Genomic DNA, 16661 nt, shown 5'->3' on the forward strand with positions numbered 1-16661 from the left:
TTCTTAACAAACATTAAATTTGGATCAAGCACTGTGAACCTCACGTGTGAAAAAATAATCAAAGGTCACTCTAAATTAAATATATCGATGTTGATCCAGCATATTTCCAAGGAAACCATAGTTGTGTTTCTTCCACATGTCTGAAGCAAAAACTTTATTTCCAAAGCAAATACAGTCTGTATGAGTTAACAGGGTAGGAATGGGAAGAACTTCAAACAAAGCCCCACAATCACTTTGCATCTTGAAGCATACCTATTTAAGATTCAGGCTACACTACTGTCTACTCCTATTGTAAGCACTAAAATGAAGTTCCTCTTGAACTGCATTGTGATTCAAATGCAGCAATACTTACTGGCTTACACATTTATTCTCTTTAATTGCTGGCTACATCTTCAACTCATTTCACAGCTTCTGTCTGGGTTATTTTGGTAGAGAAACAATTCTTAGAAATAGCCCTTACAATGAGTCAATTCAAACTCAACTCCTTGGAGTTGCAACAGCTTTTTTTTTTTTCCCCCGCAGGTTTTAGCTGTACTGAAAAAGCACTATAGATGCTCATCAACTATGTATGCTGTGAAGAGAAAATCCTTAGACAACTCTGTCCAGAAGACAACACAAATAAGGACACCCTGCTTCTGGTACTGCTGGGATGCTTCCAAATCCAGACTTGACAGAAAGGATAAAGACTTACTCCTTGCACTTCTGAAAACACAATGGGAGTGCCAGACTGGGGAGTGAGAGAACAGAGACCCGCTGACACATTCCTCCTTCCCACTCCTGTTACAGAGCCACAGCTGGCAATGCAGCCCTCAGCAGGGCTGCAGGCAGAAGGAATGGACATGCAAGCAGGGGGGAAGCACTTGGGAGTTTACATACCAAGTCTCCTAAAATTATTAACTGCCTAAAAATAGCAGCTTTGAATCAAAGGTTTGCTTAATCCTTCCATGCCAACATACCTGGAATAATTGAGCTGGGAAAGAAGCATTAACTGCTCCTGCAACCCACAGACAGGTCATGGAGCAGCAACCTGTCTTGTTACTGAAACATCCTGTAGCAAACTATGACTGGTGGTAAAAAGAGCACTTAAGTGCTGCATCATTTTTGCTCATTTTTATATCCTTTCCCCCGACAACAGGTAAATGATTTAGCAAGGAGCTGACCAGAAAACTGAAGTTATTACTGCAGCTGAGGAAACTCAGCAAGCTGTTACCCCCAGCCACTCCTAGCATTTAAGGTTCTGGCAAGAGGAATGCAGATGTTTAACTGCGACAAACACAGCATACACATTATCTGACACTGCCATTCGAACTACAGACATCCACGGACCTAAGCCAAAAAGGAACATACACACTCACGCACACATGCTCAGACAAATTAACTCATGTTTTAATTATCTCAAGACTAGTTTTCAAAGATCTTGAAACCCTGCCTACTTGCTCAGTCTCTTTCTGCTTGATTTGTTACAACCAGGGTGTTTGTTTTGATCCTTCTATCCACTGACCTAGCTCCACTTACATACTCACATCAGCCTGTAAACATTGTCACTAATAGTTTGTACAGAAGTACAAGTCATAGACTTTTCTGTACCTCCATCACTGTTTCCTTCTTCCGTTATGATATCCAGAAGTCTCTCAAAGGCATTTTCAAAGGCAACAATCTTCTGTATGGCCGCATTACTTTTTGTCAATTGCTGTAACAACAAGACTCCCTTGACAGGTGGGAGAGAGAAGAAATTAAAACTTAGTTTTACTAGAACTACCTTGCTTTTCACAAGTCACAGCTCTTAAAAGGATGCTAAATCAGCAACATAATCCTCCGCCAGAATCACAGGACAGAACCGCATGCCCTGCAATTTGGCACATCTAACAGAACCCACCACAGACACCACACGATAACTCCTTCATGCCTCACTGCACTTCAACATAGCAGCACAGTACTGTTAGAAAGGATGCGACACAGCTGTTAAGAAGAAACAGGGAACTTGTAAAGCACATCACCTCTTCTGTAGTAATTAGAGCATTCTGACATCTGATGAGTAACAAGGAAGAACTGAAGTGAGCCTGACAGAAGGCCAAGATCAGCTAACATACTAGGAAAACCCTACAGACGGGTCAATGTTTGCATTAAATAACAAAAGCAAACTGTTACTGTGTATGTGAATTGTGGTAAGACATCCAAAAGCCATCCAGCTCAACTGAGGAATGAAATATTCCCAATTAGCATCCACAATGATTTCATCACGTGCACTGGCTTAACTTAATCCAAATTCTGCACAAATACTAAGCAATTCAATCGACAGCTACTATTTATTCAGAGGATAAACTGCCTTTGTTCTGTACTTACATCATTTCGTATAACCTCCCTAGAGTCTGCTAGTAAATCCATGAGTCTGGAAACACCTGTAGGAAATGCATTTAAAAAAGTGTGAAAAAGGTGCAGCTTTTTCATGCTAGAGGTCTTTCAAACACTTTGATCAGCACTCCTCTAGCCCTCTGCTATGATGTTTGCGAAGCTTCAGGTTTATCAGCAATAAACTTAGCTGCTTACCCATAGGGCTGACAAGAATTATCTGCTGCACTTGAGGTCCTTGCTGCTTTAAGAGGGATGTAAGTAGTTTCACTCCAGGCCAGCGAACATGGAAATCAAATTCCTGCAAAGATGGAGGAAAAGTACATTAATAAATTCCTCAGTATTCACCTTTCTCTTCTAGATGTCAGTTATGAGTAGACATCAAAGAATTTCATCTGTCACTTTTTTCACCCATCCTATTACAGCACAAGTCAAAACACTACCCTGTTCTGTGGTTCTTTCTATTCTACCATCAGCAACATGGAGTCCCAGCCATTTCCCTTCCTCCCTCTCCTCTGGGGATAGGTTTCCTAGCTATTTCTTCTTTCTAAACACCAGCCAGTCCGATCCTCCAGGGATCAGCCCATGTTACTCAAATACAAGAGGGAAAGAACAGCGAGCCTTTTTATATCTTCTTCCTACTTCCAAACAGTAACAGCAGCTTCTCTGTTTAAAGTGGGTCTTGTCAGCAAGAAAAAAACCTCAAGAACTGAGTCCATGGACAGACTTGACCAAGCACAACAAACCTTTGGGCTCCCCGAGTCAGCTCAAACTCATTCAACAGCTGGTGACTGGACCCACATCCCAACTGAGTCACCTCACAGAGCTTTCTGTACTTCTAATCCTGCTGGTTTTAAAGCATCACCTACAAGTAAGCCAGCGGATCACTTATTTGGATAAGCAGTCTTATTTTAACCCTGTTTCTGGTTACAAGTAAAACTGAGTGCATGTCATCCTCTCCTCAGCACCCTACCTACCTCAGGTACTGGGTCAAGGTAAACATCTCCACTCGTAAGAGAGAGGTGGTAGCTAATCAATTTTCTAACCACCTCATCAAACACGCTGGATGGTTTATAAAGCTTTTTCTAAAACTGACTCTTGTACAGGACAAATTCTGAATGGCATGATATTGCTAGCCAAGAGGACACTGAACTATGGCATCAGCAGAGAAAAAGAACACAACTTAAACAAAAACCTCACTGCAAGCTTCCAGCTCTGCACAATGCTATATACATTTTTATCAAATGACACTTGTATGTGCAATTGCACACCAAGCTAGTGCTAACAGCCATGCAAACAGCCATGCAGCTCCACATACAGGTTTCACCTATCTTTAGGACAGATGCTTGCTGTTTTGAACTTGCAGATCTCAGATTTGAATCAATAAAATCAACAGCAGCTTGCTGCAGAGTAGGTCCTAGTCTAACTTGTAACAGATACATCAATCAAGTATATCCCAGATTTTCCTAAAATATGTACTGCATTTATTAATCTCAGGAGTACGTTTATAAGCCAACCTTTCACAATCACAAAATAGTTTTATAGGGCTGTCAGCCAAAAACTGAAGTTTCAGAAAAATAATTTCACTAACTCACTAATCATAGCCTACAAAACTGTGCTCTTGATCTGCATTTCCATCTACTGAGGCTAAAATGCAGCATTTAAGGGATTAAGCCTCAGATATATTGACAAATGTTTAATACTGCTGAAAGCATGATGTAAGTTCCCTATGGGAAGAGAACATCACCTTTTTACTGAAGATGGACTAAAAATTAAAAAACCCAAAAATATTCATGTTTCTCTATCTCTCTAGCACAATCATATTCTTAGTTTGGAAATAAAATTTTTAGCAGTTGAGACTAAAGAAGCAGTCCTTGAGAATAAAACCACAGGAAAATGAGTTAAACATCATGCTGACGGAAAGCAGTCACTCTTTCTATTTGAACTGCATCTCAGCAGATATTACTATTTCATTATCATTTAATGGTAACCTGAAAAGTTATCCTTCTATGAGTGACAACAATTGCTGTTCATGGACCAAGAGTTTTCACTGTTTCTAATCAAATATCTAAAACCCTTTCAATGTTATCCTCTCTTAAAAGCTGTACTAATGGCATTCATCCAGGTCATAGTCTTGACTCACCTCCAACCCCACATTCACTATGTCTAAGAATACCTCAACATATGACATAGGCTTCACCAGAAAGGCAAAAACATAGCTTTAACCATTAAGATAACCTCCCTGTACAGCACTACATATCCCTAAGTATTCCAAGTATAATACTGTTACTCACCTCCACAAGAGTCAACAACAGTGTGACGTTTTCTTGCTGTTTAATGAAAATCTCTGTGAATTGACTTCCCAAATCATCAACTTGTTTTGGTAAGTTTTCTTCTGTAATAGTAAAAAACAATGTATTACAGCACATGACTGGAGAAACTTCGGGTAGCTGTGATTTTTTTATTCTTACTAAAATGGGGCTGTGGGTGACAAAAAGGTTTGGAGTCACTGCTATAATGTTGATTGAATTATTTTCAAAATAAACACTGACAAAAGCTTTGCTCAAAAGAGAAAACCTACATTATTCTAAACATAACTTTTATAAAGAGATATTTTGTTTTAAAAATAGGAGGGAATCAAGAATCTACTAAACAAACTAATTTCAGCATTAAATGAAAAAAAAATCCTATCTCCATTGATCAAAATCAACCAGTTTCACAGTTCTCACCCCCACAGTTGCCTGTTACAGACACACACTCTTAAGTGAGCAGAGAATTCAGAGAGAAAAAGAGAATCCTCCCAGCAGAGAAGCAGAAAGCCCCAAAGTGGCTGCGTTAGCATGCAGTTGAACTGATCCAGTAGAGAAGTTCCTTATAAGGACTATTCACTAATGCACAAAAGCAAAGTACATTTCATACCAAGAGGCTTGAAGCAAGCGCTGGGGCATATAAACCATCTAAAGCTAAATGGCTCAAACACCTCATTTATTTATTTTGCTTTAGCAATAGAAAATACCTAAACATCAGGAAAGGAGAGTAATTTTGACACAGATGAGCATCAAAACCTCTCAGTCTTGAAATGGGAATGAATGTCACAAGGGAAATGAAATCCCATTCTGTTACTGTTGTTCTGTTGTGCAGAGTTGGAGTAGCACATGAATACTGTCTTACACAATTATTTCATGCATCACTGTTACACACAAAAAAATCAAAAGCATTCCACAAAACAACAGAAAACATGCAAATGGCATCTCTGCACCACTGCTGTTTTCTAGGCTGAAGGACAATTTACAAAGCTATTTCACAAAACAGTTATACGTAGGTACTACTGGTTGGCATAGTTAAGGAATTGCAGTTGAAAAGCTGAGGAAGAGCAACGCTAATTCAAAGGGATTTTTTTATTATTCTTTAATTTTGGACAGGATGAGAAGACATTTCATTCAAGTCCAGTACGGTTTCTGAGACCTCAGCTTTTCAACAGCTCCCCAGTAGTTAAAATCAATCTTAGCAGACCTCATTTCTCCCCTAGCAGTTAATTTGTGTTCACTGGCTTTCTGTGCTGTTGCAGAAGCCTTGTGCAGTTGACGTGCTGGAGGAAAGGGATGTGTCATCCAGAGGGACCTGGACAGGCTTGAGAGGTGGGCCTGTGCAAACCTCATGAAGTTCAACTAGGACAAGTGCAAGGTGCTGCACATGGGTCAGGGCAATCCCAGCACAAATACAGGTTGGCAATGAGTGCACTGAGAGCAGCCCTGAGAAGGACTTGGGGATTTTAGTGGATGGAAAAACTAACTGTGAGCCAGCAATGTGTGCTCACAGCCCAGAAAGCCAACTGTATCCTGAGCTACATCAAGAGAAGTGTGGCAGCAGGTCAAGGGAGGGATTCTCCCCCTCTATTCTGCTCTTGTGAAACACCCCCCTGCAGTGTTGTGTCCTGCTCTGGGGCCCCCAACATAAGGAGGACATGGACCTGCTCAAGGGGGTCTGGAGAAGGCCCATGAGGATGACCAGGGGGCTGGAGCACCTCCCCTGTGAAGACAGGCTGAGAGACTTGGGGTTGTTCAGCCTGGAAAAGAGAAGGCTCTGGGGAAAACCTTATAGCGGCCTTCCAGTACTTAAAGGGGGCCTGCAGGAAAGATGGGGAGGGACTCCTTATCAGGGGGTGTAGGGATAGGATGAGGGGTAATGATTTTAAACTGAAAGAGGGCAGATTTAAATTAGATATAAGGAATAAATTCTTTCCTGTGAGAGTGGTGAGACACTGGCACAGGTTGCCCAGAGCAGCTGTGGCTGCCCCCTCCCTGGCAGTGTTCCAGGCCAGGTTGGACGGGGCTTTGAGCAACCTGGTCTGGTGGAAGGTGTCCCTGCCCATGGCAGTGACATTGAAACTAGAATATCTTTAAGGTCCCTTCCAACCCAAACCATTCTATGATTCCATGAATACACAGGGCACATCCACTCATACCCAACTCCCTAAGCACCCGTCCCCCTACAAAGGTCCCTCTCCCTACACATCCCCCAAACAACAGGCTGCTTTGGTGCCTTCTCTCTCCATAACTGCCAAGCCCCTCCTTTCACACTGAGCATGCTGCCACCTGCCCAGACTCTATTCTACAGTTTAAGCCGTTCAGGCAGCCCAACACTTCATTGAAGAGCTGCAGCAAAGGCACTGCTGCTCATCTTTGAAATCAGGTTGCCCTAGAAATCACGCAGATGTACATTCAGCACTGCAACACCATCCCATGCTAGCTGATGAAAGCACAAGCACAGGAATGGCTTGAAGCATAAACTACAGGAAATACATGGTAAAGCTACTGAATTTCTGACCAAATCCTAAGGTCTTGATTTGATCAAGTGAAGGCAAAACAAGGACTTTTCCTCCTGCTTAAACTCCAGGATTTACAGCCTTATCAAAGAGGCACTAACAAACCATTAACAACTGAGCAGCTATAAAAACGGTCAAAGACCGCACATAATAGTCAAACTCTGTACCTTGCTAGGGGTATGGCAAAACCCTATTTAGTGCCAAGAAAACAATGTAAACTCAACCAACCCAATCCAAGGTGTTAGTGGCAGTAATTTGCTGCAAGGTATCAGTTTATAAGATCTCATTTTTAAGTATTTCCAATACAGGAAGGAGGTTTTTTGTTTGGCCTCCCAGACACCAGAGTAGCTGATCATTTCTCTAATATAGTACAGCTACAGTTCTCCCTTAGAGCAGGCTTATTGGTAGGTAGCTTACAAGAGGGAGAGAGAAGCAGCACCAATCTGTTGTAAATTTACAGCTGCAGAAACTCTGAAATACCAACAAAAGATGCCAAAAGGGAGGACAGACTGTGTGCTAAAGTAACTAGCCCAGGCGTGCAGCATCTAGCAGAATACAAGTCCAATAGCGAGCTCTCTGAAGCTGAAGGGCTTATCAAGTCTGAGTCACTCCTGCTTTACATGATTAAACAAAAAAAAACCAAAACAGGTAAGCCAACTCCACAAAAGTTCAGTTGCTGCACTCGCTACTGTAGAATAAGAGCAATTCAGCTGACTGTCATATATGGATTGCACACACTGTAGCTTGCTGTAAACCAAGAAAAGCCCACAGACCAAAACTCTTTTTTATTTTAAATAGATGCTTAAGTCAAAATATTTCACTTTGAATTTTCCATGAGCTGTGACTGAACATCATGTCCTTTCCCAAACTCAGCTACAAATAGCAACTGTTTGAACTACGGATTCCTCCTAATCTCAACTCTTGTCCTTGCACAAGTTCTGAGTGCCAAGGCAAAACGTGAGCAGGGTACTCATCAACTTACTCTGCCTCTTACAAGTTAGCTGTAGTTTTTATTCATTCCAAAAGCTTGACTCTAGTTCAGGATGTTTAGAATTCTTCCATAAAAGGGACAAATTAAAATTGTCTGTCTTTTTCTCTCTCTCAACTCTTGCTTTTTCCTATTAGTATTTCTTCTAGGAGAAAAAGAGGAGCCAGACAGAAAGAAAAAGGCAAAGTGAAACTACATCTTATGAGGATACACTACAGATCTTGCAACCAGACTTCATTCCATAATCGGTCTTTAAATCTACACATTCACAGGGCTCAAAGAGAACAACTTCCATCTATTAATATTAGCTCTTAGTGATTCACTAACAAGCAGCACTGCAAACTAGAATTTAATCTTAAAATAAAGTACATTTTGATAAAACCAGTTTTAAAAGGAGAACATACAAAGTGTTAGTAGTAACTTACAGTAGAACTGAACACTGTATTTTAACATGCATTGCTTAAAAGAGACACTGTGAAGGATGCTTATGTGCAGCACATGCATTTCTGCTGAACTTCAGGGCTGCTTGAAAACAGAAGCTGTTCACAAACTTTTGCTCATTAAAATCCTAACAGTTCTGAAGCTGCACACTTTCATTACATCCTAAACAAGAATTTATTACTACAACTCTGGAGATCTGCTGGCATTCAACATGCCCAAATCACACGAGAAATAAAATTGGGGAGATGCTTCAGCTCCAAAGAAAGTGTATAGAGCAGAATGCAAAAAGCTTTCACTAAGCTCCAATGCAAGTCTTTACAGTGTCCGTTTTAAACAGTAGCGAGTGTTACAGGTGTGAGTAGCAAACTAGGCCTAAAACAAAGTGCCATATTTATATAAGTAAAGGTTCTTTTACCTTCAGAATCATCTGTCAATGCAGATAAAAGAAAAAGAAACAAGAGAAAGGTTTACAAGTTGAATAGCTTTCCAAACAGCACAACCAATAGCAGCATAGGCTCAGATTTTACAAGCAGCCATCCTAGCTTTCTACAGCAGCAATTACTCCTTCAGGTACTTTTTATGAAAGTGGCTGAACTAAACAATCCCATACTGTTACAACACTGGTGATCTCACATAACTCAAGTTTGTCAGTTCTTTGTTCTTTGTAAGAGACTGCTAATAACATTCTTGTCAAGTCCATAATCAAGGCCACCACCATGAACATGGATTCACCAGCACAGCAAAACTGATCTTGTTCAAAACCTCTTTCATCAAGATCAGGCAACTGGACAAACAAGGAAAAGAAAGACAGGTAAGCAAAGCAACAATTTGAGAGATGGTTAAGAATAATATATCACAGAAGGATTTCAGCTTGCAAATCTCTTGCAGCTACACAAGACAAAACAGTTCATTGCAGAAGGCACTGTGAAAGGACAGATCACACAACATAATGCCAACATACTGGCATAAATTTATTCATATTGGAGGACCCTCATCTACTTTCCATAAGGTTATTTATCACTTAAGGAGCCTTTGAAGAAATATCTTGGGGTAGATACTGCAGACAAGACACTTCAACTCAAATGGCAGCATCACCTCATATTTTGCCCATTCACAGGAGCATTTGCACTCCACTACATGTAATGGAAACTGAAAAATGAGACACAAGTGCTGTGAAGAACTAGAAAGACTCTTGAGGTCCACGGCAAACCAGGATGTTATGAACCCACAGATATTCAGCCATCTTCTGCTCACACTCTATTTATGCTCATCAAAGACCTCTGAATTTTGGGGGGCAAGCTGGCATGAGAGATTTTCACATTCAATCATCCAAAAGCAGAATGCATGTCCTACAAGCTTTTTATTTGTTGTTGATATCTTCATCTTAAAGTCTTGGAAAGCAAGTCTACAACCATTTGGCTTCAATTACTAGTTTAAACAGTGATCAAGCCAAGACCTGATTTGCAAATACAAACATAAGTGGGTTTCCAAATAACACCTGCAAAAATGCACAAGTGAAATGTCAGAAAGATCAACTGAATCCCGCAGTTGGCACTACTATACGCCCTGATTCAGCTTAACAACTAGTAACCTTTCTGGCAGAGCCATCTACTTTGCAGCTACCTGCATAACCATAAGCCATGGTCTCGGTTTCCATTTTCCCCAGTGACGGTGATGAGAACAAGTGCATAAAGGCTCAGCATCCGACAGACATCGCACTTGGGTTGAGGCCTCCTCTCAAGCTAGCAATTGCATGGCCTTCAGCCAGATGCCATCCCCATTCTCTAGACACATCCTCGATGCTCAAAACAAGGAAACTCTGACTGTCCTGCCCTCTGCACCCTTCAAGAGCCTGAAACGGTTATAATGCACAGCTGTTCTACTTGTCACAAACATCTGGCTCTTCTTCAGTCTGGGCACTCACAGCTCCTATTCATGTATTTAAGGAACATTCTTCTCGCTCAAGCCTACTTTGGGTAACTGCTGTCATTTTCTTCAGTATACTGATGTTTCTGTGAAATAGGGGGTTATTTTTTAAGACCTGTAACCACTTAACTGGCCTTTGAGACCAGATTTTACGGCTGATCAAAACAGGCCTTTGAAAATAAAGGCAGGAGGGGCTGGGAGTTTCACAGCCTAGCTGCACAGTGACTACTTATACATGTAGCTGTCTTGGGAAGGACAGGCAGAGTCTTTCTAAAATGCCACAGTAGGGCTGGAAAAGGAGGCTTTCACACTTACATATAGCCACCTCATCATCAGCACCCGAGATTTTCTTTCTCAATATCCTTCTAAAATCATTAGATCTTAGTGTCCCATTTGACAGTAACAGCCAGAACTGTCCTTTCCTGATAGCAAAAAATGACTCAATTCTTTATTTACAAACTTTAAAAAAAAAAAAAATTTTCCCATTCCAAGCTGGGTGCTGTTCACAGAACAGAGTTTTTAAAATTTATAAGCAAGAGATCCAATATTACTTTAACGCAAGCTGCATACAAGATTTTTAGCGTTGTCATAACAGCTACACAATAACAGAGCAAGTCTTAGTGTTAGTAAATCACAAATATTACAGTTTATAATTTGAAAAAAAAACAAGGAAAGCACCCCCACAGTTAATAGAACTATTACTACCATAACGCTTACCTTGCTCCTCCTCTTCTAGGTCATTCGATATTACATTGTAGAGAGTGTCCAAGGCATAGCCAATTATTTCAGAATCTGAACTGCAATGAAAGAACCACTTTTCTTTAATGACTTATTTCCAACTACTCTTACAACATTGTTTTTCTGCACAGGCAGAATTAGTTCAAGTGCAAAGGACTGATATTGACAGACATTTTTGTAATACCATGTAGCTGCCTAGTCCCTGAATGGAGTAGAACTCCTTTTCCCAGTTGCATTCCCTCAGGCAGCCACATCCAGAAAGTCTGGTGACACAGGATGACCACAGGAAGCTTCACTGCAAGCATGTCTTCCATTGCCTGAGTCACTCCTTCCAACCTGCTACTCAAGTATTCTAGGGAGAAATCTCTCAAAGGGATTCAGACTCCTTCCCAGAAAGTCACTCAAGAAAGCTTCAGACAAGCTTCAGCACCGTCCCAGGAAAGACCCTCCCTGCTACCCCATCAGCGAGAACCAGGGGCCAAAAGCTTGCTCTTCACATGAAATCCATGGCAACAGCTGTGGATTCTCCCAAAGAGGCCAGCCTCTGCGTCACCAACCAGGACTACACCCAGTTATTAAGGGGTTTTGAACTCCAAGCATCCCCAGAAAGCTGCCGGGCAGTCAGTCTAACCCCAAAGCATTAGTTCACCCACTTGTACCAAAACTCTTCTCTTAATAAGCCCTGCTTTAAGTGAGACCTATTTCTTCTGCACTACAAAGCCTAAACAATCTGCAAACCCTATGCTACAACAAAGACTGAGTACAAGAGTTTGAGGGGGGTGGAATCTAACCATTTTTGCTGCTTGCTTTGTTGCTTATAAACCAGAAAAGTATGAAAGCACAGCTGCTCAAAAAAACAAAGGAAAAGAAAACCTAACATCACAAAGGAAGGCACTTCACAGTGCAGGGAGACACACCTCACGGTTGTTTTCATGTCTTGCCCAAGCATCAGAAGAGCACGCTGTCAAAATAAGAACTCTCATTCAAGCTTTTCAGTATTTGCTTTCACTAATGTCTAAGGCATATAAAATAAGGCCTCCGCATCAAAGGTAAATTTGCTTTTTAAGAAGCTGTTGGGCCAGTTCAGAGCAGAGGCCTAAAAACAAAATAACCAGCAATCTTAAAAGCCAAAGCTTAATTGAGGCCAGCTATCTCTGCTAAACCACTAATTAAAGATGAGAAACCTACAGCAGTTGTTGCAACCAAGAAAACTAGAGATGCTTCAGGGAGATCCACCAGCTTTGAGAAGACAGAACAGAGCAACACACACCTACATTTCTTGTAGCAAGCTGTCAGAGGGACACCTCACCACTCTTTCTATGACTCTCACACTAAATCAAAGGTAGAAACAATCAGATGTCAGTGTAGTTTGTTCTTGCACCTTGGGTTTTGAATCGAGTCCTTGTCATGCTGACATCCTCCCTGGACACATGCTTTTTTCCTCAGTTTTTCCTCAGTCACTCAACTCATACCACCTGCTTTTAAGCTGGGCTGTAATGGAAACAAAAGGGGGAAAAAAAAAATCTCCTCCTCTGCCAAACTGTTAGTCAAAGCAAGTAAAGGAAGCTTTTAGTCCATGTAAACCATCTCATCCAGCAGGTATACTCAGATTTCCAGTCTGCTTATGTTTTGCCTTTATAGTAATTTTAGTTCTTCAACACAAGACTACAAAGCCTGTGGTTTCCTTTTCATGTAACTGAAACAATTCCACATCTGAAAAAACACATAGAAATTATTTCCGGGACACTTAAAAAAACCCAAGCTGCAACCTTGCTTTGCCTTTCCCTCACAGCAGCTACAAAAGAATAAGCAAATTTTATGTAGATGTGGTAAAAGCAGGCCTTGTTTCTCTTGTGAAAGAGGAACCCATCACAACACAAGGAGTGCAGCATACTATCTTTGCTGTTCACTGCCTTGCTACCAACTGCCGTTCACCATATACAACATATTATTCTGTTCAGACTGAATCTGTGCAGCTTTTGCTCTGTAGTGAAAAATCAGTCAAGAAACAGACTTCCAGTCTCTCATGCATCCATAAAAGATGAAGCCTTTATGCAGCGCAACAAGCCAGCATAAGCCACCTCAGGCACATGCCCTCTGCTAGTTGTGCTTTTATGTGGCACACAACCAAGATGTCAGTGCAGCACTCCATGAGTTCGTAAACAATAGCAAAGTAGTATCATATGGAAGTGAAAGTACCCTTGTATTGCCCTGCCCAGGTAAGGTGACTCAAAAACATTCATACGTGTTCTAAAACCACAGCTTTTCACTGTCAGAACAGACAAGCATCTTCTATATGGTCAAGAAAAGCATGGAAAGGCAGAGTGTTTCTATCATGTCATCAAGCACAGCATGCCTGGAAACAAGGGCATTTTGTTACCCCTAAAACTCAAGTAATGGAAAAGCTATCAAAGGAGTAACGACATTTATATTACCCCTTACAGAAATTTTAATGAAAAGTGTATTACAATTGGAAAATTTGGAACCAAAAGCACAAACTCAGGTTTGTGACTTTCTCTTAGGTTCATATTAGGTTTCAAACTATGAGAACTGTCATGCAGAAATTTAAAAACCTTGTTATGTAAGTAGAACCAAAGCAGTTAAAGATCAAGTTGACTTCTCACTCTGGTGCCTTCTCCCACACCAACAGTTGGTACTGGTCTGTTCTATAGTCAGTGTCAAATTTTTTTCAAAATAATCCCTGGTGGGATGTGGCAACATCTAGAGAGCAAGTCAGGATAAGTCCACTAGTAAATCACACTTTGTACTTCATATTACAAAATAAACATCTGGCCTAAGAACACTGGTGTGTGTAAGAGTCTGGAACCTTTAAAGGCTGCCTCAGGAGTGTTACCAGGCTCCAGGATAGCTGATGTGCAGAGCTGAAAAAAATAGTGAAAGAAGTCAGTTTTCTACAGGAGAAATTTTAAGCAATCAAGCAGGAGATAAAGCTTAAGGCACTCTACAAGTAAACCATATAACAAATGGAATGACATGTTTATTTAAGAGACAGAAATGGTGTATTTCTGTTCCAGGATAAAGGCTCTAAATAAGCTGAAGCAACAGTGTAATTGCTGAGGACAGAAATGAGAACAAGACACAAGAAGCACTCACCATTTCAGCACAGCCATGCAAACCAGACCTTTTCCCTACTAAAGTCAGGAGATGAAGCTATAAATGCCTCTCACCTCATATTAACAACTTCAGAGTCAAGAAAATATTAGCATGCCTCATAACACAAAGAGATAAACAAAGGTGCTATACACTACAAGGGAAGTAAATGATTAGCACAGCAATAAGGGTGCAAATGGAAGGAAGGAACTACTACTACAGAGCAGATACCATACTTGTGCTTATCCCTTCAAATCCCAAGGGAAGGAACAGCTGATTCACCAAAATCAGGAGATACACCGGAGATGAAAGACAGCTAATTTTTTACTCCGAGTTTGCATGAATAATTACTAACACAATTCTCTGAATAAGATAAGAGCTGTGCTATCATACTTGGCTGAGAATGTCTTAAAACCAAATGACTTTTCGATTAGAATCTGATTTCACAATGAGCATATCTGCATTGGGAAATAATCTCTTACCAGGAAAGTTGCGTCAATTTTTCATATTGCTATTAAATATTCCAGCAAGACAAATGCTGCTGAAGATAAAACAATTGTGCATCTTGAACTATTCCATTAATTTTTGGTAAAGACATAACAGACAAGTGTGTTTGCACTTGTTACTGTTCTCACATTACAGGTCTCTGTCCACCAGCTCTCCATGCCACACATGCGCTGAGAATTCAAGAGACCCATGCCTGCTGCTGGCTCCTCCCCTGTAATTCTTTCCACCCAAACACCCTACCCCTGCAAAAAAAAAGCTGGAGAGCAGATTAAGCCTCATCTGATACAGTCCAATCAAAGCCTGCTTCTACTCAAGTAAGAACTAAAAGGGGAATCCTGTGGATTATGTTCACATTCTGATGCACACAAAAACACAGCAACTACAGGTGTACATCCCAGACAACGGGCAGATAGGTGTGTAACCTCTCCAATCAGTAAAATTACAACCATCAGCATCTTCATGGTCAAAAAGTTTCACCTCACGAGCTCAGTCACCCATCTTCAGGCCAACCTAATAACCACTGGAAAAGCACACTTCCCTAAAGCTAAACTGCAGAGGAAAACAGAAGTCACTATTTTGACTTCATCATACTGTTTTCCTGGTCATTTCATCTTTCTAATCAAATTAGACCTTCTGTAAGCTTAAATTTCACAGCAACAGTGTCAATGTACAGGGCCAGCACACGCAAGTCACTCACATGACTACAGTAACATGTGAGAAGACAACTTGAGTCCATCATTTAACTTCTGTTTTCTCTCAAGTTGCATTGCCCCTTCTTAAAAATAATCTTAAGCAACTGCAATGCAAAAAAACAGAGGAGGGAATGAGCATTTTCCACTTCTTCAGAAAGCTTCAGGGTGCCTGAGGTGGACACTGCAAAGGCCCAAAGATCACACCTATGGGCACGCACTGAAGCAGCGATGACAGCGCTGTCCTCTGTCAGGCCACCATCCTCTCAGTTCAATAAGCCAGTCACACTGGGCATCGGGGACAGCTGAGCCTACAACTCATTTATTCAACCCATTACTCAGATGAGCTGACTTTGACTTGTATTCTTTGTATTGAGTCACCAGAGCCTGCAGTCACTGACACCCACACACCTTAACTTATCAGAGACAGGGGCTACAACTCAACCTCTCTCAAATGAGCCACAGCATACATACAACATGTAGGCCAGCTGATGTGCTGCTCCACCATAAAACATGCAATAGGAAATCAGACTATCATCCTTTTGTGGAAGAGAGCATTTTTTCAGTTGAAAACCCAAAACCCACAAACTTATATTTACTGTCTTTTTACTGTGGCGCGAGTCACACAAGACATCTGCACAGACCCCCAGCACACACAAATTCCAAAGGGACAACTGGAGTCCAAAAAGCACTCAAGGGAAAGCTCTCAAGTTCCTGCCCTGAAGGGTTCGGGTCAGCATCTCAAAGGAAAGAAGATCACTAGAGCCCCGCCTCCCTTCTCAAAGTTCAAATCTGGCCTCAAGAGTAGGTAAGTGGATGAAAGCAGGCTCCTTGACCTAATTTTCTGAAGGGCTTTCCCCTTCGTGTCAGTGACAGTTACATCTAGAACCTTTTCTCTCACTGTTTGCATCATACAAGCTGCATGCAGGCCAGACATTCGTTTTTAAATACTCAGTCAACAAAATTGAAATAACGTCTCCATCTAGACCCTGAACTGCTGCTTTTCCTAATTCTCCTCTGTCTTGACATTAGAAGATGCTTCCTATGTACACACAAGGAGTCCAAATATGCCCTTAAGATTTTTTTT

General features: G+C 41.1%; 1 protein-coding gene across 6 annotated transcripts in view; it reads right to left on the minus strand.

Moving 5' to 3' along the window:
• USO1 (USO1 vesicle transport factor) overlaps window positions 1-16661 on the minus strand; it is a 37853-nt gene that overhangs the window by 19643 nt on the left and 1549 nt on the right. For 4 of the 6 annotated variants that reach the window (XM_074905352.1, XM_074905351.1, XM_074905354.1 and 1 more), the window contains exons 4-9: window positions 11247-11326; window positions 9019-9030; window positions 4644-4744; window positions 2548-2650; window positions 2344-2399; window positions 1588-1708 (exon numbers count right to left, since the gene is read on the minus strand). In XM_074905352.1, coding sequence (XP_074761453.1) covers window positions 1588-1708; window positions 2344-2399; window positions 2548-2650; window positions 4644-4744; window positions 9019-9030; window positions 11247-11326 — 473 coding nt within the window. The remainder of the gene's footprint in view (window positions 1-1587; window positions 1709-2343; window positions 2400-2547; window positions 2651-4643; window positions 4745-9018; window positions 9031-11246; window positions 11327-16661) is intronic. The other 2 variants (XM_074905355.1, XM_074905353.1) reach the window with 1 other exon arrangement.

The sequence above is a fragment of the Athene noctua genome, chromosome 4 (assembly GCF_965140245.1).
Source record: "Athene noctua chromosome 4, bAthNoc1.hap1.1, whole genome shotgun sequence".
NCBI lineage: Eukaryota > Metazoa > Chordata > Aves > Strigiformes > Strigidae > Athene > Athene noctua.